At 37.6% G+C, this 25,477-nt stretch overlaps 1 protein-coding gene across 2 annotated transcripts in view; it reads left to right on the top strand.

Annotated features, from left to right (window-relative positions):
- Window positions 1-25,477, top strand: part of LOC106878373 (translation initiation factor eIF2B subunit epsilon) — a 160,006-nt gene that overhangs the window by 109,369 nt on the left and 25,160 nt on the right. The window contains exons 10-13 of one of the 2 annotated variants that reach the window (XR_016242603.1): window positions 753-965; window positions 2,754-2,844; window positions 5,020-5,140; window positions 23,719-23,865. Coding sequence is in view for 1 of the 2 variants with exons in the window: in XM_089355153.1 (XP_089211279.1) it covers window positions 753-965; window positions 2,754-2,844; window positions 5,020-5,140 (425 nt within the window). In the remaining variant the exon portion in view is untranslated. The remainder of the gene's footprint in view (window positions 1-752; window positions 966-2,753; window positions 2,845-5,019; window positions 5,141-23,718; window positions 23,866-25,477) is intronic. The other variant, XM_089355153.1, reaches the window with a different exon arrangement.

Consider the following 25,477-nt stretch of genomic DNA (forward strand, 5'->3'; position numbering starts at 1 on the left):
TTTGTTAGACGATAGCAAACACTGTATCTCCCCTTGTCACAAACACACTATTTCTGTCTGTCTGTCTCTGTCTCTCCCCCTCTCTCTCTCTCCTTCACGCACATACGCACAGATTTGACTTCGCCATGTCAACAAATTTCAAAATTGTTAAAAGTTTATCGATTTTTACAGCTATACGCGGGTACCTCTGAGAGAAAAAGTTGACGGAAATGCAGATAGGGTCATGACGAATCTCCTCCTAAAATTGGAGCAACATGCGTGCTAATTTCTGGACGTGCATAAAGTACATTCACTTACACACACACACACATACATCTTCTCTTATATATATACGGATATATATATATATATACATACATACTCACATGTCCATATATATATGTATATATATGTATAAATATCATCATCATCATTGTCGTTTAACATCTGCTTTCCATGCTGGCATGGGTTGGATGGTTTGACAGAGGGCTGGCAAGTCAGAAGGCTGCACCAGGCTCAAATCTGATCTGGCAAAGTTTCTTCGGCTGGATGCCCTTCTTAACGCCAACCGCTCCAATAGTGTAGTGGGTGCTTTTTACGTGTCACTGGCATGGGTCCAGTCAGCCCGCACTGGCATTGACCGTGTTCAAATGGTGCTTTTTTATATGTATATGTATAAATATATATATATATGTATAAATATATATATATGTATGTATATATATATATATATATATATATATATATATATATATCCTTTCATATGTTTACAGACCCTGTGTATGGATCCGAAAGCAAAGCCTTCAAATATGAGGATGATGAAGAAGAGAATGATAGTGATGAAGAAGAGGAAAAGCTGACCCATGACATATGGGGTACTAAAATCCCAAACCTTTGCAAAGATATTGATAATTGTAGTTCAGTAAACAGTCTTAGTGATGACGACATGTCTGACTTCGATGAACCCCCTCTTGATGATTTCAAAAGTATGTATTACTATTTTTATTATAATTATCATCCTCATCACCATCATCATCATCTGCATCATTATAATAATTAATAATGTGTTGAGCTGCAAATTCATTAGCATGCCAGGCAAGATGCTTAGCAGCATTTCTTCCAGCTCTTTAAGTACCAGTTGAGCACTGGGGCTCAGGTAACAAGATTTCAGGCCTTGTGTCTATAGTTGACATCATCATCATCATCATCATCATCATTTAACGTCTGTTTTCCATGTAGGATGTGTCCTCTGTCATGGTTTCTTCTGCTGGACACCCTTTCTAACACCAAACACTCCACAAAGTGTACTGGGTGCTTTTTGAATGGCCCCAGCATGTGTATTCTTTTATATGTTTCAGCCCTAAGGCTGTGGTCATGCTGGGGTATCATCAGTGTAATCACCTTTTAATTGACCAATCGTATGTGATTGGCTTTTGGTGAAGGAGGCTGTTCAACACTGCTGCCATCATTTTAGTTTCCTGCCTTGATATTGGTTCATCTGGAATCTTGGATAGCAAGAGGTCAAGTTGTTTCTTGAAAACATCTTTTTCTCTCCCTCCTCCCTACGCTTAAGGTATACTTCCTATTTCTCTTGTCAGTAATAACTGTCCTGTATATGTATATGTGTATTTGTGTATATATTTGTCTTACATGTATATGTATACACCAAGAGAATTTGTACACGTGCATGTATGCATACATATTTGTATATGTGTGTATTTGTGTATATATTTATGTCTTATATACGTATGTCTAAATATATATATAACTATGTACATGCATCTGTGTATTTTGGTGTATATATGTATATTATAGATGGTCTAGTTTGCATATATACTGCTGAAAAAATATTTATGTAATATAGCATGAAAATTTTTAATTTTAATGTATTAATTGATTTATATTTCATATATGGTTATTTATCATATGTATTTGGAATCTGTCCTTCGATTTAAGGTTTTCAATTTACCCACTCCCCTTAAAATACCTGGCCTTATGCCAAAATTTGAAACCACATTGTCTTTTAAGTCTTTGAATGAATCTGCTATTAATAACTTACATTTCACTTACATATTCATAACTATTTCATTAAATCTATTACATGCACAAACACACACACATATTATGTATGTGGGAGTACATCACATTTAGTAGGTAAAATTCTTTATAGAAAAAAATATATTCTTGAATTGCCATCAATACAGTTTAAACCCTGCACACCCAGTCATATCTATATATACAAAGTGTCCCAGAAATATTTATCTATTTCAATGAAATCGGCCAAATTTTAAAAGAAACTGACAGAATTTTATATTTGTTATTTAGTTATGATATCAAAACAAATAGATTTATAAATCTTGCCTCAAAACTTTTGGTCCGTCTTTATCCCTGCAAGTTTCAAATTTATCCTTAGTGTTACAAAACACATTTTGAAGCATTTCAGGAGTTATCTCCTGCACTGCTAACTAAATGTGTTCAGCTGAACTATTGCTCCATCCTTGATATGGAGGTAGAGAAAATGATTGCAGCCAAATTGAAAAAGACCTGACAGGAATGAAAATTAAATTATGAAAGCAGTATAAAATATATAAAAATTATATAAACAAAATTAATAATTTATACACTTTAACACATATTGAACATGATAAACAGGAATAAAAAAGGAGTCTTTAAAAAAATTGCCCAATTGCACTGTAATAGATAATTAATTCTGGGACACTCTGTGTATCTATGTATGTGTATACTTTCTTTTTTTTTTTTTTTCTTTCTTGTAGTGTTTTACACTGAACTTAGAGATACACTATTACGTGCTGAAGAAGAAAACATCAGGCCTGATAACCTTATTCTTGAAATAAATTCTTTGAAGTAAGTTTGCTGTTTTTTACTAGTTTACCTCTGCTGTTGATTGATCAAATACTCTTGTTCAATTAATTAATATAATTTGTGAGGGAAACTTCACCTGAAAAATATATCAAGCGAAGTTGATGCACAGTGTCTAAGTTTATATTACTGGAATGCTGAAAACATTAGACTGAATGCAATCCCAGTTACTATGTCTATTGCGCACTGAATCTAGTTGACTGCTTTGTTTATCATGCCATTGTGATAGTGTAGGAAAGGCTATCAAATTGTAAAAGTGATTTGTTTTAATAGATGCTTCAGTTGCTATTGTCTACAAGGTCTCATTATCATCTACATTCTGGTCATAACTTTTATTACCTTGATCCTCATCAAGCTCCAATACATTACTCCAGTGTATATTGTCTTAAAACCCCTTTCCTACAAAACAAGAACCTTAAACATAATCCGCTCCCATATTTTTTGTATCCCTTCCCTACAAATATTTGTATCCATTCACTTCAAATATTCTGTCATATAACAGAACTATGCATTCTATATGTGACCATCCTGTCTTTTTCCTAAACACTATTGGTTATTTCAGACTGCATAAACTAATAGATCTATTTTTTTAAGGCTAGTGTGTGAGAAATTTTAACTGCTGTTTCTAGCTCCTTCATTGCTTTATATTTTTGCTGTTGTTTTTCTCTCTGCTCTGTTGTCCTTTAATCTGTTTTTTTTTTCTTCTGTGTACTCATTCTTCTGTTTTACTGCACCAGTGAGGTCAATTTCCATGTACACCGCCAATAATAATTGCAAAGTTACAATAACTTTTGACCAATCCACCTTGCCTTCCTCTGCTGTGGTCACCACCAGAATTTACAGGTATACAGAAATAGCCAGGGCAGTGTAGAGAGTGTACAATGTGTTCAGACTGTAATACTGCATCCCCATACATGTTGGAGAGTGCAGTGTGAATTCCAGGTAGGTAGAAGTATGGTATATCTGGGACAATGGATGTGTGAGTCCTACTTAATTGTTTGACTAGATTACCTATGAGCTTATAGGTCTGTTTAACCCTTTTGTTACTGTGTTTATTTTGAGATGCTCTGTTTATTTCAATTACTTTAAATATCATAATCATCATCATCATCATCATCATCATCATCATCATCAAACATCCGCTTTCCATGCTGGCATGTGTTGGACGATTTGGCTGAGGACTGGCGAACCAGATGGCTGCACCAGGCTCCAATCTGATCTGGCAGAGTTTCTACAGCTGGATGCCTTTCCTAATGCCAACCACTCCGAGTGTATAGTGGGTGCTTTTATGTGCCACCGGCACGAAGGCCAGTCAGGCAGTACTGGTAACAACCACACTCAAATGGTGTTTTTTACGTGCAACCTGCACAGGAGCCAGTCCAGCGGCACTGTCAATAATCTCGCTCGAATGTTTTTTCCTGTGTCACCGGCACAAATGCCAGTAAGGTGACGATGGTAGCGATAACGCTTGAATGGTGCTTTTTTACATGCCACTGGCATGGAAGCCAGTCAGCTGCTCTGGCAACGATCATGCTTGGATGGTGCTCTTAGCTCTCCACTAGCACGGATGCCAGTCATCGAATTTGATTTTGATTTCACTTGCTTCAACAGGTCATCGCAAGCAGAGTTTAGTGTCCAATGAAGGAAAGGATATATAATTATATATATTCTTAAAAAAAATATACAAAAGAAGTGCGGTCTTCAGAGGTTATGTGCAAGGCAGCAGCTAAGCAAGAGACTTCTCTGTGCATAGCGCAAAAGATTGTGCAGCAGCCAACCTGGCTACACCAAGCGCAAACAAGGAACCTTTCCCACCACTGCATAAGACCACCACTGCGTAAGACCACCACAGTCAACAGACACAGGATCCCCCCTCGCCTTGCGCCTACACAGTTGTATAACAAAGAATTGAGTAAAATAACTTAGTTATCATTCAGCTAGTGTTAGGAACATAAATTGTGACTGGATACAAATGGGTTAATAAAAGCTAATCTGGATTTTGCCACAACCACCACCAACCCCTTCCTAAAATATTGAGTTGGGATTAAAGGAGAGTTAATCTGCACAACCTATATGTGTTTGCTATGACAAAACCCTAACGAGTAATTCCTTCTGGGTTTTTTAATTTTTTTCATATGTATTGCTTTTGGTTTCTTGCAGACATTCCTATAATATTGCCATTAAAGAACTAAACCAAGCTGTCATGAGATTAACCATTGAAATGCCATTGACATCACTCAGCAATGCTAGTACCAACCAGATACTGGCTGCCATTAAAATTGTAAGTAGTCTGTTTTTAAATGAGAGAAGTTCATCCTTTTTTTTAATGTATGTGTCAATACCATGTTGATAACTTTGTCTATGGTTATATGAACAGTTGAAGGAAAAGGGTCAGATGATATAAGTATATCAGACTATTGGCTCGTTAGTTCCTATTTCATCATTTCAGGCACTTCCTTATACCTCTGGGTCAAGGAATTTTCAGTGTAAGAATAATTTGCTACTGAATCACAGGTAACACTGTGAAATTGCCAAATGGATTGTTAACTGACCGTGCTTTGTGTTCTAGTCTTTTGGTCAGTGTGAAATGGCCTCTGTACACAATCTCAAATTAGGGCTGCCCTATCAGTTTTTTAGCTTACTTTCCATTATAGTCTCTGGTTCTAATTACAAAATTTATGCAAAACACACTATTCACAACCTGGTAACATCTTTAGCCACAAAGATTTCCTATATGTTTGTTTATTTACATCATCATCATTTAGCATCCATCTTCCATACTGGTATGGGTTGGATTAGTTTGACAGGAGTTGATAAGCCAGAAGACTGTGCCAAGCTCCACTGTGTGCTTTGGCATGGGTTTTACTTTTTAGATTGGACTAGGTGATTTAGACAGAGGGACAGAAACAGGTGTCTTGCTGTAGAGGAGATACATGGTTACCCCAGTTGGAGGGAGAGAGAGGGAATAAGAGATAGTGGTCATGTGCTAGGACATACTCTCAAGGGACAAGGATGTGAATATAAATGGAGTGGTAGAAGATTGCTCACAGTGCATGGGCAAGGAGTTCATGAAAGTGTAAATGCAGTGAGTGATGAGACACAGGTATATAGAGAGGGTGGCAGGTTAGCAATGATACAGTTGTCTTGCTTACATAGGACGTTGGACCAGTTTTGTTTGTGGATCTCTTTGTGGATTGATTCCCATTCTGCTTTATTGAAATTTATTTGTGTTTGTTCTCCCCCCCCCTGCTTGACAGTTGGTGCTGGTGTGTTCACGTTCCCGTAACTTAGCAGTTCACTAAAAGATCTCGATAGAATAAGTATCAGGCTTACAAAGAATAAGTCCTGGGGTTGATTTCTTCAACTAAAAGGCAGTGCTCCAGCATGGCTACAGTCAAATGACTGAAATAAGTAAAAGAATAAGAGAGTATATGTGTGTGTATGTATGTATGTATGTATGTATTTATGTATGTGTATATATGTATGTATGTATCATCATCATTTAATATCCGTTTTTCCATGCTGGCATGGGTTTGACGATTCAGCTGGGGTCTGGGAAGCCAGGAGGCTGCACCTGGCCCCAATCTGATCTGCCAGTGTTTCTACAGCTGGATACCCTTCCTAACGCCAACCACTCTGAGAGTGTAGTGGGTGCCTTTTACGTGCCACTGGCACAGGAGCCAGAGAAGCTGGCTTCGACCATGATTGGATGGTGCTTTCTATGTGCCACTGGTACGGAAACCAGTCAAGACAGCACTGGCATTAGCCACATTCAGATGGTGCTTTTTACATGCCACTGGCACGAGGGTCACAACTACAATTTCCATTTGATTTGATTTGATTTTGATATTAATGTTGATGTACTTTACTCAATAGGTCTCCTCAAGCACAGCATGCCGCCCTACGATCCTAGGTACTTTTGAGTGGGCTAGTTATGCGACGCTGGTGTAAGTTACAGCTGTGAACTCACTTTATTTGCTGGGTCTTCTCAGTCACAGCATACTTTCAGCGGTCTTGCTCTTTTGTCATTGCCCCTGTGAGGCCCAACATTCGAAAGTTATGCTTCACCACCTCTTCCCATGTCTTCCTGGGTCTCCCTCTACCCCGGATTCCTTCCACTCATTAGGAGTGGCGCTTCTTCACACAGCTCTCCGCGTCCACCCGCAATACATGACCATACCAATGCAAACATCTTTCTTGCACGCCACATCCAATGCTTCTTATGTCTAACATTTCTCTCAGGGTGCCTACACTCTGTCATGTGTGCACACTGACATTACACATCCAGTGGATCATGCAAGCTTAATTTCTTTCGAGCCTATGCATGTCTTTAGCAGTCACGACCCATATTTCACTGCTGTGAAGCATGGCACTTCACACACATGCATCGTACAATCTATCTTTCACTCTGAGTGAGAAGATGTATATATATATATGTGTGTGTGTGTGTGTATATATATATATATATATATATATATATATATTAAGAAGGAGGAGAAAATGGAGAGGTAATTCATAAAATTATTTATTAATTATAAAATATGACAACACCTGACAGCTGTTTCAATTCCAGACTGAACCTGGAGCCATGTGGTTGGGAAGCAAACTTCTTACCACACAGCGGCATATATATATACACATACATACAGGGTGAGTCAAAAGTAGTACCCAGTTTCTGGGAAATGATACCTTTTTTATTTTGCAGGTTATTAATGACAGTTTTGGAGAATGTATCATGTTGCTAATACTCTTTGATATCCCACTGCATAAAACATGTATTAAGAGTTAAATATCTCCCAGTTGGGAAGTCATACATGTCAACCCTAAAACAGAATTGGGTGTTACTTTTGGTTCACCTTATGTGCATATTTATGTGTGTGTCTGTATACAATGCTGAACAAAATCGTAAGACCAGTTAAAAAACTGCCAAAATGAACTTACAGACCGATATATTTGACTATTTTTCATTATAGATTCATAATTGGCAAATAGAAAAGGATATACAAAAACCTAAAGAAATGTTTAACGTTTAATGCACAAAATATGCATTGTATGAAAACTAACAATATTTTGCCTGGTCAAAAAGTTAAGACCATAAAAGTAAAAAATGAAAACAATGAATAAAGGTCTCAATAGTTAATAGTACCACCATTCCTGTGAATAACTTCAAAAATTCGCTGTGGTATACTTGACACAAGCATTTGCAGGAGGTTATCCAGAATGTTAGACATGAGGTGAAGACTACCTGACGAAGAGTATCTACAGTCTCAAATCGCATTCCATTTTTGTAAATGTCTCTTGCCTTAAGATTTTCGATCGGGTTTAGGTCAAGAGAACATGGAGGATGATTCAAAAGATGAATGTTATTTGTTCTGAAGAAATTCTTCGGCCTGTGAGCATTATGAATTGTAACATTATCCTGTTGATAAATCCAGTCTTGTCCACACAAACGAAGGCCTTCAGTCAAGTGTGATGCCTGCTCCAACATGCCAACATAGCCAGCTGCTTTTTGACATCCCTGCACAACCTGAATTTCCGTAGTTCCTCTGCATGAGAAAGCACTCCACACCATGATAGAGCCTCCACCACTGTGCTTGATTGAAAAAGTCTCCACTGGAATGTCTTTTGCATGCCAATATTGTTGGAAACCATCAGGACTATCAAGGTTGAATTTCTTCTCATCTGAAAATAAAACTTCCTTCCAGTTGCGAACATCTCAGGTCTGGTAATTCTGAGCAAATTCTAAATAAGTAGTTTTCTGGTGTGGAAGAAGACAGGTTCTCTGAAGATGTTTAAGATTTTTAAAGCCTCTCTCTCTCAAATGTTATTTTATCATCCTTGAGCGGCATTCCACATCTGCAAGTGCCTTCAAAAATTTGATGATCTTCAAATGATGATCAACTAATGTCTTTGATGATCAACTAATGTCTTTCCTAACATCGTGTCGAATCCTTCTACTCAACACCAGTGAAATTTTTTTCAGTCCATATGTCTCAGGAAGTTCACAATGACAGTTTTACTGCAACCAATTTCACTGGAGATGGCACATTGAGAAAAACCTTGCTTCTGAAGCTCTACAATTCTACGACGTTCAAATTTCATCAGAATTTTAGCTTTACCCATTGTTGTTGTCAAATAGACCAGGAGTAGCCAGCAGTTGTTGACACAAAGTTTGAACATAAATGCCAGAATTTTTATTGTTTATACCAGATTAAAATTTTTTATTTGTCATGGTCTTAAATTTTTGACCAGGTAAAATATTGTTTGTTTTTGTACAATGCATATTTGTGCATTAAATATTAAACATTTCTTTAGGTTTTTGTATATATCCTTTTCTATTTGCCAATTATGAATCTATAATGAAAAATACTGAAATATTTTGGTCAGCAAGGAGTTCATTTCAGCAGTTTTTTAACTGGTCTTATATATATATATATATATATATATATATATATATATATATATATATACGTACATGCATTTAGGCCACCACAAAGTATATATTCAAATATATATTTACATATATATATCATCATCATCATCATCATCGTTTAACGTCTGCTTTCCATGCTAGCATGGGTTGGACAATTTGACTGAGGACAGGCAAACCAGATGGCTGCACCAGGCTCCAATCTGATCTGGTAGGTTTCTACTGCTGGATGCCCTTCCTAACGCATCCGAGAGTGTAGTGGGTGCTTTTACGTGCCACCGGTATGAGGGCTAGTCAGGCGGTACTGGCAACAGCCACGCTCAAATGTTGTTTTTTATGTGCCACCTGCACAGAAGCCCAGCCCATCGGCACTGGCAACGATTTCGCTCAAATGTTTTTTATGTGCCACCAGCACAAGTGCCAGTAAGGCGACGCTGGTAGTGAACACGCTCGAATGGTGCTTTTTACGTGCCACCGGCATAGAAACCAGACAGCTGGTCTGGCAATGATCACGCTTGGATGGTGCTGTTAAGCGCCCTACTGGCACGGGTGCCAGTCATCGAATTCAGTTTGGTTGTGGTCATTGACTGTATCATGTAAATGGCACCTGTGAATCATAGTTCTGGTTATTGATGGTGCCATGTAAATTGCATCTATGAATCGTAGTCATGGTCATTGACAGTTCCATGTAAGTAGCATCCGTGAATCATAGTCATGGTCAGTGCTGGTACCATGTAAAAGGCACCCATGAATCGTCATGGTCGTTGCCAGTGCAGTGTAAATGGCACCCATAGTCACAGTTGCTGCCATTTAAGTGGCACATGAAAGCACCCGTTACACTTCTGGAGTAGTTGGCATTAGGAAGAGCATCCAGCCATAGAAACCTTGCCAAATCAGACTGGAACTTGGTGCAGCTCTCTAGCTTATCAGCTCCAGTCACATCGTCTAACCCATTCCAGCATGGAGAGTAGACGTTAAATGATGATGATGATACAGGATGGTGAAAGTTAAAAGTAGTTCATAGGTTCCGTTTAAGATTAAAATAATAACAAAGATAGTATTAGCACATATTTAAACGATGCAATAGTTTAAGCTAGAATATTTAAGACTAATAAAACTGGGGTCGATTTCTTCAACTAAAGGCGGTGCTCCAGCATGGCCATAGTCACACGACCGAAACAAGTAAGACTCTGCTATTTTAATCCTGAGCAACACCACATATCTCTGCTAGAATATATATATAAAATACACTTTAATTGGAATAAGGTTTACCCAAAATTAAACATATATAATTTAATAAATAGGAATGTCAGTTTGTCACACTTTTTCGACTTTAATAAATCTTTTCTACAGGAAGCACAAGACCCCAAATTTTGAGGGAAGGGATTAAGTCGATTACAACAACTCCAGTACATAACAGGTACTAATTTTATTGACCTTGTAAGAGACAAAGTCGACCTCGGCGGAATTCAAACTCAAAACCTAACAGCAGATAAAATACTGCTAAGCATTTCACCTGGCATGGTAATGATTCTGCCTGCTCGCTGCCTTAATATAATATATACAATAAATATGAATGTCAGTGTGTCACACTTTTTCAGTTTTACTCCTAGGGGCCATATCCCATTGTGGAATCAGGCTGACTCCTTGAGTAATTCAAAAATATTCTGAGCCAAATCCAATCCCACAATCTTGAAATTTTGGATTCCCAAGTTTTCATTACTGCGATTGTTTTCAGAGATCTTTTTACATGACTTTTTGTGACATTTTTTTTTGTATGACAACAATTTTTATAATCTAAAGGCTAACTCTGTGAGTAAATTAAAAACATTCCGGGCCAAATCCAGACCTGCAATCTGGAAATTTTGGATTCTTAGGTTTTCATTATTACGATTGTTTTCGGTGATCTTTTTTTACATGAATTTTTTGCATCAAATATGATCATCATTGGGATATGAATCTGGAGGAAGTAATTGCAACAAATTCTCCAAAACAAGTCAGAGATCTGTTTGCAGATCTTCCTATTCAGGGTCAGTTGCTTAAAAGCTATATACTAGCTTAAAACCTACCCTACCAGGCAGCTTTTAGGTTACTATATATATATATATATATATATATACACACACATGCACATACACACTCATACATACACATATATTTTTATACACCAGTGCATGTGCATGTGTATTCATGTGTGAATGTGTGTGTGCGTTTGTTTACATTTTTTTTACATCAATGGAATCAGTAAAATATGCTATCCTTTACTTGGAAAAGGAAATAAGGGCTTGTATCAGAAAGGGCAAGCATGGAAAAATGGACTAAAAGAAGTGTGTGTGTGTGTGTATATATATATATATATGGGAGAATTTATGAAAAAAAACAACAAAGACAGGTGGTGTAAACAACAAATGGATGTATTAGTTTAACGCTCGGGAATAGAGAAAGTCTTTGACGTTTCGAGCTACGCTCTTCAACTGAAAGGAACACAGAAAGAAATAACGAGAAAAAAAATATAAATGTAGTGGTCAGCGATCTATCATGGCAAATGCCGGACAGAAGGATCACACAGGAGAGCTAAGAAAAAGGGGAGATAACAAAGAAGTGGTGTACCCAAGACGAGAAGCTGCGTGTGTGTGAGAGAATGCTGGTGATCTTAACGTATGTAGGTGTGAAGGTGTGAAAATGTGGGGAAGGGAGTTGGTCAGTGCTAGTGTGTGCTTGGTGGTGTTGGGAGGTGGAGAAGGGGGAGGTGAATGCATGGGTGGAGTGTGGGTAGGCAGAGGTTAGGGTGGGATGGGAAGGTAGGGTAGGAGTGTGTTGGAGTGGGATGAGCTTATGAGGGAGGGTTGACGTTGAAGGGGGAAGGTGGATATAAGAGAGGGGGAAGGTGGATATAAGAGAGGGGGAAGGTGGGTATGGGAGGAGGGAGAAAGCAAGGAGAGAGGAAGAGAGAGAGAGTAGGGGTGAAGAGAAGTAGGAGTCGGAGCAGGAGAGGTGGGTGGGAGGAAGGAGGGAGGGCAGAGGGGTTTGATGAAGAGGAGAGGGGAGTTGAGCCCATGTGGTGCAAAGGAGCGAAGAGAGAAGATTAATCCCAGTTCACAACGCAGGTTGGGAGGTTGGGCTGTGGAAGAAGCTGTGGACCAAGAGGTCTCATAGTTTATGGGCTCGTTTGAAGGAGGGGAGGGGTCGATTAGGGAAGATGTGGGAGGTGGAGGGGTCGGACTGGAGGCGCCGGAAAGCTCGGAGAATGGTGCGTTGGAGGGGTAGGGTGGTGGGATGGTAAGTGAGGGGAAAAGGGAAAAGGGAGGCAGCAGGGCGGGTTCGGGGAGAGAGAGCAGATGCACGGTCCACGGAACGTGCTCTGGCAAGGGCGGTGTGGGTGGTGGTGAGGGGATATCCCCGTAGGCTGAAGTGGCAAGCCATGAGTTGAGACTGAGTCTCAAAGTCATGGCTGTCACTACAGAGCCTGCGTAGACGGAGGAATTGGGAATAGGGGATGGAAAGCTTGGTGTGTTTAGGGTGGGAGGAGGAGAAGTTAAGATAAGAGTGTGTGTTTGTAGTGGATGGAGGTGCTAAGAGTGGAGTGATGAATGCTGACCGAAATGTCAAGAAAGGGGACAGAGGTGTCAGAGATAGTGCAGGAGAAGTGGAGGGCAGGATGGAAGGATTGGACAAAAGAGAGGAACGAGTCAAGATGTTCGCAGGAGTGTGAGGTGGCACTGATACAGTCGTCAATATAACGACCGTATAGTTTGGGAGTAGGGCTAGTGACGCTTGAGAATATTTGGGCCTCAACATAGCCAACGAACAGGTTCGCATAGTTGGGGCCCATTCTCGTTTCCATGGCCACTCCCGAGACCTGCTGGTAGAAATCACCCACAAACGAGAAGCAGTTAAGTGAGAGTACAAGTTCGGCCAGACGAATGAATTTCTCTTAGTTAACAATTAACTCTGACAAAATAAATTGGTTAATAGTTACCAGGGTAGCAAAGTTCACAAAATACCTTTGGTGTAACTCCTGTTTACGAGGTAGAAACTCCCTGTTAATTTGAGGTATTTTGAATAAATATAAGATTAAATAAATGAAGTTATACGCATATGGTATGTCTCCGTAACATTATAATTTTAATTTCATTGCTCCTTCTTACATCCATCTACCTTCAAAAACATATATATAAATATATTTTTTTCCCAACTTTATTACGTATTACATACTGCTCTACACAAAATAGAACCCTTTACTTTATTTTATTCATAAGTATATCCTTGCATTAACACCTATCGAGCGTGGATATCGAAGTAAATTTTGGTACAAATATTAACTTAGTTCAAACAAGTAATTTTTTAACTCCATTAATTCTTTGACTTTCCCCTTCTAATTTCCATTTCATTTAATAACACACTCTCTCTCTCTCTCTTTAGATCAACAGAGCATTTATCACCTTTATATTGTTAAACACTTGATCTCTTACTAGTACACACAAGCATCATTTTCCTATACAAATAACATTACTATTACACGTTTATCATGTGTGTGTATGTATATATATATATATATATATATATATATATATATATATATATATATATATAAAACTCTTCGAAACGCCACTGTTTTAATGGTGGCAGCTGATGAAGGATATGTTCTCTATGTGACCTGTGTGTTTTTTGTACCTTGTTTATCATTTTGTCCATGTTTTTTTTTGCAACGTCATTTACCCAGATATGCATCTATATGTACATGTAGATGAAGGTATGTACATATATATGCATATACTTGTATATTATTTATATATATATATATATATATATACCGGAGTAAGCACATAAAATGTGCAACAAGGAGGAAAAAAGAGTACTCAAATACCAGAGGTAGAGTAATATGCTTTATATAAAAGCAGCAGAAATATAACAAAAGCCTGTTACTCCGAGTAACAGTCTTTTGTTATATTTCTGCTGCTTTTAAATAAAGTATATATATATATATATATATATATATACACTTTTAGTATTATATAGATAGATATATACAGCAGAGTGCTGTATATAGTAGGTATACAGAGTAGGTATACAGTAAGCATCACATCAATGTTATAATACTTAATTCATTAAAATTATTATCACATTAAATTAGTTAGCTTTATTTTTGATATTTTCAGTGTCATTAATCATAACTAGCAGAAAGACTGCCCGCTGGGCAGTGTTTTGCTAACCCCTTGATAATATTTTCACATTTAATTTCCAATTCTAATAATTTTTATATTTTACATCTAATTATTTCTTTGTATAATAGTGCTCATTTGCTTAGTAAGTATTGCTTTTATTATTTTATCACAGTCATAATCTCTCTTTTTTAAACAAACACCACGGTAGTCCAACAACAGAATGCGAAGCAGTTTGTCAAGTTTCACCTTCTCCTCAAAGCAACATAGAGATTTCAATTCAGCATCCCTTCTGTAAGCTTTGCAGTGTGTATGAGAGAGAGAGTGGGGGAGAGAACATTATGGGTGAAATAAACATGAAATGAAAAAATCGTATAAATAAAAGGGTATTACTACAGATGTATACACCCCTGATATTGTTGCCACATGATATTCAGAAAAATGGATACTTTTTAACAAAATTTTCTCCAAATACTGCTTAGATGTTGTGGCTTCATAGTATATTGGGATTTATAAGAAAGAATTTTTCCAAGGGGTGGAGAGAGAAGTTTTGGAAAATTCACATGGTCTGACTCTTTCCCCTCATAACTTTCAGGAAGATGGGTATCTTTTAATGAAAATTTATACAAATCCCTTTCAAACAGCATAGATTATGATTATAAAAAAATTTGTGGGAAAAATTTTTCAGGGATTTTCCTCGTTTTTTTTTTTAAACCACAGCCTTCAAAATGATGGGTGGGTGGGTGGGTGGGCATCTTTGTATGAAAAAGTTTTGTAACCTATTTTTTTTTACACCCGCCCCCTCATCATCCCACTCTGGACCTATTTTGGACAATTTTTTTTTGCACTTCAAAACTATGGGAAGAGCATTTTTGGTAAAATTTAAAAAAAAATTTGTCAATATTTTCAGAGGGAAAAGTGAGTGATTTATGAGCGATTTGGCTGTTATTTCTACCATATTCAAAGACAACCCACCTTGTTTCTATATCACACTCGCATGTATTGATGTTTATCAATATATTTCCCTCTATAAATACATTTATATGCTATAAAAAATAAAATTTAAGAAATTATGAATTTTTTTGCAACCCCACTCCCTGCCCCTCATTGTTTTGATTTAGAAATTAAAATGTTGGAGAGCCTGAGAAGGTCATTGTTAGTGTTTATCCGCTTTGATTTAAAAATATTACGGAGATGTACTTGCATAGCAAGTGACTTGATCCGAGATTGTGTGCTGAAACAAAAACAATTGCAGTGTGGATGTTTGTAAGTCATTCAAGAACACACAGAAATCATTCATTTCATGGCACTACTTAAATTTAGAGGTCCCAATGTATCTACGTAACAATATGAAGGGGCGGGTTAATTTTTAGGGTTACGGTTAGGACTAGTTTTAGGGTTAGTTAGGGTTAGGGTGTCATTACACGTCCACACAGCATACATTTAATGTTTTGTATGTAACACCTGTATTTAAGTACTATCTCTGTATTTAAGTAGTACTGTTAAGGGACCTCTGTTTCACTTCACTTCAACATTAAAATTTCATGTGTCAAAATGTTTTCTTTGCTTTGAAACTGTGACACTGACAAAACTTTGTAAAAGTAATGCAGCACGAAGTTTTGTCAGTGAACAGCAAAAACACACACACATTGCCTTTCATTTTTATGTGTATCTATGTATGTGCGTGAGTATGTCAATGTTGAAATCGCTCATGCAACATGTTTGTGTATATATTGGCTTAATGGTACATAGTGTATGGAAACTGCGAATCAGGTGCAAGTTTCGAGTATTTGTTGGTAACATTTTTCTCCATATTTGAGAGATGAGGAATTATGTGCATTATTTACATTTGACGGATATTTGTCCTCATCTTATTTGTTAAGTGTGTGGGCTACTAACCCCAAGATTCTGAGTTCAATTCCAGGCAGTGACCTGAATAATAATAATAATAATAACAACAACATTGAAAAAATACCTTAAGAATGAGAATCCTGGTTTGAAATTCCCCCAGGACACCTGATGAAGACTGGAGAGTACATCAGCTGAAATGTTGTGTTAACAACAAACAAGATGAGGACAAATATCCGTCAAATGTAAATAGATGTAAATAATGTGTTTTTTTTTCTCCTCATCTTCTAATAGTAATTACCCAACTTTCTAGGCTCTTCCCACAGCTATCCCGCATTCAAAAATTATATGGGTATTTAAAAAATTTTCATTCAATAAATAATAAATTACATATACATTAAAAGAATAATAAATAATATATTACATATATATTAAAGATTTGCCAATGTTCTGCGCCGTGAGGACCAAAGACTCGAGGTATTTCGTGTTGCAAGACAGTGTAGGAGAGAGAATAGTGATGTTGTAGGAGAGAAATGTGTTCGCATGGATGATGGTATGCTTGCACTAAATGAGGATGCAAAGAAAGAGGTCTGGAGATGCCACTACGATAGATTGCTTAATAAAGAGAATGAATGGGAGGAAGAGAGCCTGCCGTATGTCGACCCAATAGAGGGACCAGCTATCCGAGTTGATAGTACCAGGGTAGATAAAGCAATTAAGAGTATGAAGACCGGGAAAGCCCCCGGCCCATCAGGAATCACTGCAGAGTTGCTCAAAATATCTGGCAGTGTTGGCTATAGCCTAGTCACCCGTATTACGAACCAGGTGTTACACGAAGGAGTCATACCCAATGACTGGTGTAGCAGCATCATAGTCAACTGCTACAAAGGTAAAGGTGACGCTTTAGATACAAATAATTACAGAGGCATCAAGCTGTTAGATCAGGTTATGAAAGTTACAGAGAGGGTCATAGCCCAACTAATTAGGGAGCGAATCAATTTAGATGAGATGCAGTTTGGGTTCGTGCCAGGTAAAAGCACTACTGATGCCTTATTTCTAGTGAGACAGCTGCAGGAGAAATACCTAGCTAAGGATAAACCTCTGTACCTGGCTTTCGTTGACATGGAGAAAGCCTTTGACAGGGTCCCCCGATCCCTTATCTGGTGGTCAATGAGGAAACTTGGGATAGAAGAATGGTTAGTGAGAGCTGTGCGAGCCATGTACAGAGATGCTGCCAGTAAGGTGAGGGTTGGAAATGAGTACAGCAATGAATTCCGGGTAGAGGTAGGGGTCCACCAAGGTTCCGTCCTCAGCCCCCTCTTATTTATCATAGTCCTCCAGGCAATCACAGAGGAGTTCAAGACAGGTTGCCCCTGGGAGCTCCTCTATGCTGATGACCTTGCCCTAATTGTGGAGTCACTATCAGAACTAGAGGAGAAATTTCAGGTGTGGAAGCAAGGTTTAGAATTGAAGGGCCTTAGAGTCAACCTAGCTAAAACCCAAATCCTAATAAGTAGGAAGGTAGATAAAACACAAACCCATTCAGGTAGATGGCCCTGCTCAGTATGTAGAAAAGAAGTAGGTAGTAACTCTATAAGATGTACCCGGTGCAAGCTATGGACACATAGGAGGTGCAGCAATATCAAAGGCAGGTTAACTAGGAAGTTAGTTTTTGTTTGTGGCAGATGTTCAGGTGCAATAAAGACTGTAAACAAACAGGAAACAACTTCTATCTCATTCCAGGGTGAAAAACTAGAGGTAGTCGATAGCTTCTGCTATCTGGGCGACCAAGTTAGTAGTGGGGGTGGGTGCGCTGAAAGTGTAGCTGCTAGAATAAGAATAGCCTGGGCAAAGTTTAGAGAGCTCTTACCCCTGCTGGCGACAAAGGGACTCTCACTCAGAGTAAAAGGCAGACTGTATGACGCATGCGTACGAACAGCCATGCTACATGGCAGTGAAACATGGGCTGTAACTGCTGAGGACATACGTAAGCTCGCAAGGAATGAAGCCAGTATGCTCAATGTGAATACGCGTCAGAGTGTAAGTATCTTGAGAGAAAAGCTGAACATTAGAAGCATCAGTTGTGGTGTGCAAGAGAGACGATTGCGCTGGTATGGACATGTGGTGAGAATGGATGAGGATAGCTGCGTGAAAAAGTGCCACACCCTAACAGTTGAGGGAACCCGTGGAAGAGGTAGGCCCAGGAAGACCTGGGCTGAGGTGGTGAGGCAAGACCTTCGTACATTGGGCCTCACCGAGGCGATGACTACTGACCGAGACCTTTGGAAATGTGCTGTGCGTGAGAAGACCCGGCAAGCCAAGTAAGATCGTTGCCAGTGCCCCTGGACTGGCTCTTGTGCGGGTGGCACATGAGATGCACCATTTTGAGTGTGGCCGTTGCCAGTACCGCCTGACTGGCTCCCGTAGGATTTTCGAGCGAGATCGTTGCCAGTGCCCCTGGACTGGCTTGTGCGGGTGGCACATAAAAGACACCATTTCGAGCGTGGCCGTTTTCGTGCGGGTGACACGTAAAAGCATCCACTACACTCTCTGAGTGGTTGGCGTTAGGAAGGGCATCCAGCTGTAGAAACTCTGCCAAATTAGATTGGAGCCTGGTGTTGCCATCCGGTTTCACCAGTCCTCAGTCAAATCGTCCAACCCATGCTAGCATGGAAAGCGGACGTTAAACGATGATGATGATGATGATACATACATATATTGTCAATACTACAAGTATAAATACACGATTGTTTCCCTTTTACATTTCCATTACACATAAAATACTTTTCTCTCAATTTTAATCTGCTTTAAAATCATTCTATTTACTTTCCACTCCAGATCCTAATTTTCTTTTTTTCTCCTTTTTTTCCTTCCTCGTCCAACATACTGTCTCGTAGCATTGCATTTTCCAACGGTTTTTTCAAAAAAGCTATGTAACATTCTTCTCTACTCGCAGTTGTCACATTCGGTAATAATGTCTTACGGTTGAGTTGATTTTTATGTATTTCCCTGAAGAGAAGATTACATCTTTCTCAACATCATTCATTCCTTTGGAATGAACCAATTGTAATCTTCGAAACATATGTCGGAAATAAAAGAAATCATTTAACACATGCGTATAACTCCATTTATTTAATCTTTTATATATATATATATATATATATATATATATATATATATATATATATATATTGGTACGACCTGGTGGCCATAACTCGAATTTACACAACCAACAAGGATGGGGTGAACCCAAAACAACAACACACCATGAAGTTTTTTGTAAAATATTATTAACAGTGAAGTGTCATTATAAAAAAACAGCCTACATACAAAACAAATAGACGCTGTGGGAAGTTTCTTGGTGTCTCAAACAAAAGAGTTCTATGCCGGGATAGTGGCGCTTCAGCACCGCTGGAGAAAGTGATCAGCCATCAAGGGGGACTATGTTGAAAAATAAATCATCAGAAGTCTTGTACTATGTTTTATTTTTTTGAGGCTCACGACTTTTCATATACCCCTCGTGTATGCAAACAAAAATAAATTAAGGCTACACTACACATGCAGTCAAAATATTTATAAAGGTAATATATATATATAGTACAGAAATTCGGACTCAGAAACCCAGTTTCACCAACTTGATTTGCCAAACTTGGATTCGTAACTCTGGATTCACAAGTTTTGGTTTCACCAAAATTGGCCTCACACAAAACCTGGCCTCACAAATTTGGTTTTCAAAAAAATATGGATTCTGAAAATTTGGATTTCATAAAATCTTGATTCACAAATTCGGTTTTCAAAAAATATGGATTCCGAAAATTTGGATTTCATAAAATCTGGCTTCATTCTTTCACTAGCTGATAATTGAGGGGCGGCTGAATCAGAGTTTGTCTCATCACTGATGGCAGACATTTTACCCTCAACAATTAGGGCCTGTTTCACATTCCATTATAAAGGGCCTGTTTCACATGCGAAAAAATTACACTTTTAAGATTACTTGCAGATACCTCTAAACCAAGTTTAGCACTCACCTCTACAAGAGCATCTTTGTTTAACTGCTGTAATTCCCTCAGGGTGATGATATCTTTCTGCCGTAAGGCTTCTGCCATGTTGTACTCCATGACTTCCGTGGTTTACAATATGATAAGACACCAGTTAAAACAGGTTTACGTATAATACCACAAATGGTAATATTTGACAAAAGGCTCTTTACAATTTACAAATTTTTTTTTTTTAAAGAAAAAAGTTGGTGTGTACAACTGTTCAAATTCAGACGAGCCCCCAATTTGTTATGACCTGGTATCCATAACCCGAATTTATACAACTAACAAGGGTGGGGTGAACCCAAACAACAACACACCATGAAGTTTTTTTGTAAAATATTATCAACAATTTAGTGTCAGCATAAAAAAACAGCCTACATACAAAACAAATATATATGAACAAAAATAAATTAAGGCTACACTAGACGTGCAGTCAAAATATTTACAAAGGTAATATGTATATATAGTTCAGATATTCGGACTCAGAAACCCAGCTTCACCAACTTGATTTGCCAAATTTGGATTCATAACTCTGGATTCACAAACTTTGGTTTCACCAAAATTGGCCTCACACAAAACCTGGCCTCACAAATTTGGTTTTCAAAAAACATGGACTCTGAAAATTTGGATTTCATAAAATCTGGTTTCACAAATTCAGTTTTCGAACCTCGGATTTCAAACCTTGGACCCAGATGTGACATGAGAATTATTTTAAAACTGACAAACAAAAAGTTCTGGCAAATTCCTGGAGCATAAAATAATTCCATAAATACCTAACCCAAAGCACGAAGTGCTTAAACTAAATAGGCAGTCACAGCTTCCAGAATCCATTTGAACCTTATCTCACAGAAAAAAGACTGTCACAAAAAACTGGGGTACAATTATCTTTGTTTATAAATGTTTGCTAAGGTCTAGCCAATTTGTTAGAGTTTCAGAGTTTGGCTATTAACACCTAGCTTCCCCCATTTTAACAATGGACTTCATCCTGACCTTACAGTGCAGTATGAGAAACTGTTTACTTGTTTAACCCAACATTATACGATAAAACGTTTGTATCGTTTTTATAATTTCCTAACAATATATACTTATTCACATAACATATATATGTTATGTGAACAATAATATTTTGAAATGTATTTAATATTTATGCGTCTCCTGTGTCGGTTTACATGTAATAAGCACCCACTACACTCTCGGAGTGGTTGGCATTAGAAAGGGCATCCAGCTGTAGAAACATTGCCAGATAAGATTGGAGCCTGGTGCAGCCGCTGGCTTTCCAGACCTCAGTCAAACCGTCCAACCCATGCCAGCATGGAAAACGGACGTTAAACAACAATAATGTGTATGAAACTGATAAACTAAATACAATTTACAATAAAAATTTGCAGTTTTATTTTGATTAACATATCAGCATCTTCAGAACAAAACTTTTGAATGCTGTTTGCCTGCTTTTCCACCTCTGACTGTCTCTCACTCCCACTCCGTTTGTTGTTTTATTCCTCTTTCCCTGGCACTACCAGTGTGACACACATTGCATTTTATTATATGTAAGATGTTTCAAGGATAATTTACTATTGAGTAGAGAGCTATACTGAGGGTAAGTGATCTGGGTTTGGTGGCCTTGAAAGATACGAAGACCAGGAAGGAGACATCTATGCAAAAGCCTTCACTGTCTGTGAATGCTTGTGAAGGAGCAAAAACTAAGAGTCAACCCCTACTGTAAATTGGATTAGAAGAAAATTCAGAGCCCACCAATCCTATTCATCCTGAAGAAACAGACCCAAGAAGTTGACAGTATTTGGTCATTAATTCACACACTAGTTTAAAAAGTAAAGCAATCCAACTGTTTTCTGTTTCTCGCCAGACAGTTGCATGACTGATTTCACTACTCTGTACTTGCTTCCTTTCTTTCTTTCTTTCTCAAATGAAATGTTAATTTCAGTTAATTAACTTAACATTTCAATCTCCACAAATATCTTTCTTTTTAGATTATACATAAATCACTTTTTATTAGTTTTCTATAAATTCGACTTAATGAGGTATTACACTTTTAATTGAATATTTGCAACAAAATTTAAACCCAAGACTATGAATAGATTATAAATTGAAAAACATGATTTTCCTCTGAATTTTATTCATTAAACATTGTGGTTTCCTTTGAAATCGCAAAGAACAACCATGAAGAATATGGTTACTTGGCAAGGGATGGGTATGTGGTTGAGATTTATCATCATGCTTGTTGCTTTTTCTGATAACAAATTAATGCTGAATGGAGATATATATCTATGCATATATAATCGAAGTTGTTTAACATTTGTTTTCCATGCTGGCATAGGTTGAACAATTTGACAGCAGTTGTCCAGGTTCCAATTGTCTGTTTTGACATGGTTTCTGTGGCTGGATGCTCTTTATATGCTATCAGCACAGGTGCTTGCAAGACAAAGACCTCTCAACCGGGAGCAAGAGTGGGGTCATGGCCAAAAAAGACATGCCTGTATGTATGGATGGCCAAGTATTCTCCCTTGCTATCCCCTCAGTTAGGCCCAGTGTCTGAAGATCCTTTCTCACCACTTTGTCCCACGTCTTCCTAGGTCTTTCCACATCATCATCATCATTGCTTTAACATCTACTTTTCGAAGCTTGTATGGGTTGGGCAGAGTTTAATAAGATAGATTTTCTACAGCCAGATTCTTCCTGTCACCAACACTCACCACTCCAAGTAAAGTAATATTTTCCCAGATACACTGGCCAAAATAAGCTTAAGACCGATTATGACAGTTCTATTCCTTCATTAATTTATTTTTTAACAAAACTATAAAATTTTACTTTTTACAGTTTATGTAGAATTTTTTTCTCTTTCAAATGATATAAGCGTTATATATCTTTCTACAATTTGAATAATTTTAATGCACATTTAATTCAAATGATTAAAAATTGTTGGTAAAATAAGTTTAAGACTGTACCAACACTATTTTGTTTAGATCGAAAATTTACAGCACAAATGATCAACAAACAAAAATTTGTTATTAGTATCTAGTTCCATATCCATTATTTTCAATTATGGCCTTACAACAGCGGCAGGACATGGAGTTCAACAAATGAGCACAAAAATCTCTTGGAATGTTCTGCCATATTTCTTCAATGAAATTATATAATTGGGACAAATTTGTTGGTTTTTTAGCATGAACTCTTAGAATCCTAATTCCATAAATTTTCTATCGGATTCAAATCTGGTCTCTGCGGAGGTCCCTCATTAACCATCAGAATATTGCAAAACTTCCCTGGCCTTATGCATGGGGCAATTGTCCTGCTGGAAAATAGATCCCAGTGGCATCTGATTATTTAAATATTGCAGCACATTTTCATTTACTAATTGCAGATAGCCTACACTGCTCAGTCTGCCATCAACCTTAACAAGTGGACCAACACCTAAGCACTGCTGAACGCAGCCCACACCATTACCTCCCACTTGCTCCATTTTCTCGACACACTTAGAATGGAATTCTTCAATTGGACAGCATCTAATGTAAGTTTTTCCATCTGATCCAAAGATGCAGAAGCAAGATTCATCGCTCCAAAGAACTTTAGACCCGTCTTCGGCCATCCATTCAATATGGCTTTTAGCAAACTTGATCCACTTCTGCCCATTCTTCTCAGAAATTATCAGCTTCTTTCGAGTGATCTGGCTGAACAGTCCAAATTCTTTTAGATGGTTTCTGACAATTTCTGGTGTAAAGCTGATGTCAGTTTCATCAGATAATTGCTTGCAAATGTCCACTGCTGTTAGCATTCAGTTACCTTTAGAGAGCTTATGAATTCGCCATTCCATCTGTACCATAAATTTCTCAGAGCACCTATGCTGATCTTTGTATTGGCCAGTGGTTTGGTAAAGCTTCCATGCTTCAACACAAGCTGTTTTGCTGCATCCTAATTGCTTGCTAATGTTCATGAAGGATACATTTTGCTGATAAAACAACATGATCTTTGATCTAGTAACTGGGTTGATACTATGACGCTTTCCTATAGCGAATTAATGTGTAACAATGCTCAATTACTAAACAAAACAGTGCAGTCCGACCAGCCATATGACCACCCATTTGGTTTATTAATTTGCATAATCTTGGTACTGTCTTAAACTTATTTTGTGAACAATTTCTAATGATTTGAATTAATTACACATTAAAATTATTTGAATTGTAGGAAGATATATAATGTCTATATCATTCGAAAGAGAAAAAAGTTCTATAGAGTTTTTGTTAAAATTATATTAATGAAGGTATAGAACTGTCATCAGCGTTCTTAAACTTATTTTGGCCAGTGTATGTTTTCACACTGTGTTGAAAATGAATGACACTGCTTATATGTCAGTGACATCATTTACAATTATCACACTATGTCTAAACAAGGAGACACAGATACATGCACACTCATACATACACTGTTCAATTCTGTTTTTCACTTGCATTCATAAACGACTTGTGAAATCTATTTACTAGTTTCTTTCCTCTTACATTATCACTTTTCAAATATTTTCTTACTAGTGAGATGTTGTGAGGTCCATGAGTTCCTCAGGTTTATTAAGAATGTAAAAATAAAAGCTGGTATTTTTGGTTTCACTCATGAAATGTGAAAAAATACAAATATAATAGTTGTTAATTGTTTCATTGAAAGGTGTAGGGGATAAAGTTAAAGATTTCAATTGAGATTTGAAATTACATTGCAAACATTTCTGGATGTATTTTCTACTACTCTACAACTCAGGTACATAGGTAATATAAGTGGTATAAAATACAAGTAGATATTAAACCAGATCAGAGGCTAACTGATAGCTTGCTTTTACTTATATCCACCTTCAGCTGGTAGTGGGAGTCTACTTTTACTGGGTACATGACTCTACTAGTTACTTAGCAGTACAGTAGTTTCCTATATCAGGAGTTGGCCTTTACTAGGAATAAATTCCTGTATCAGTTTACCTTTACTGGGAATTTATTTGCTTTAGGAGTTTACCTTAACTGGGAACTTACTTGTACTAGGATCTTATCTTGGAAACTTCTATTCAGTATTTTCCGCTCCTGTACTTTACCTCTCCTGGTAGTTTGCCTCTCCTGTGTTTACATTTAAATATCTATTGAAAAATA

Source organism: Octopus bimaculoides, chromosome 7 (genome assembly GCF_046866305.1).
Source record: "Octopus bimaculoides isolate indiv1 chromosome 7, ASM4686630v1, whole genome shotgun sequence".
In the NCBI taxonomy this organism is placed as follows: Eukaryota; Metazoa; Mollusca; class Cephalopoda; order Octopoda; family Octopodidae; genus Octopus; species Octopus bimaculoides.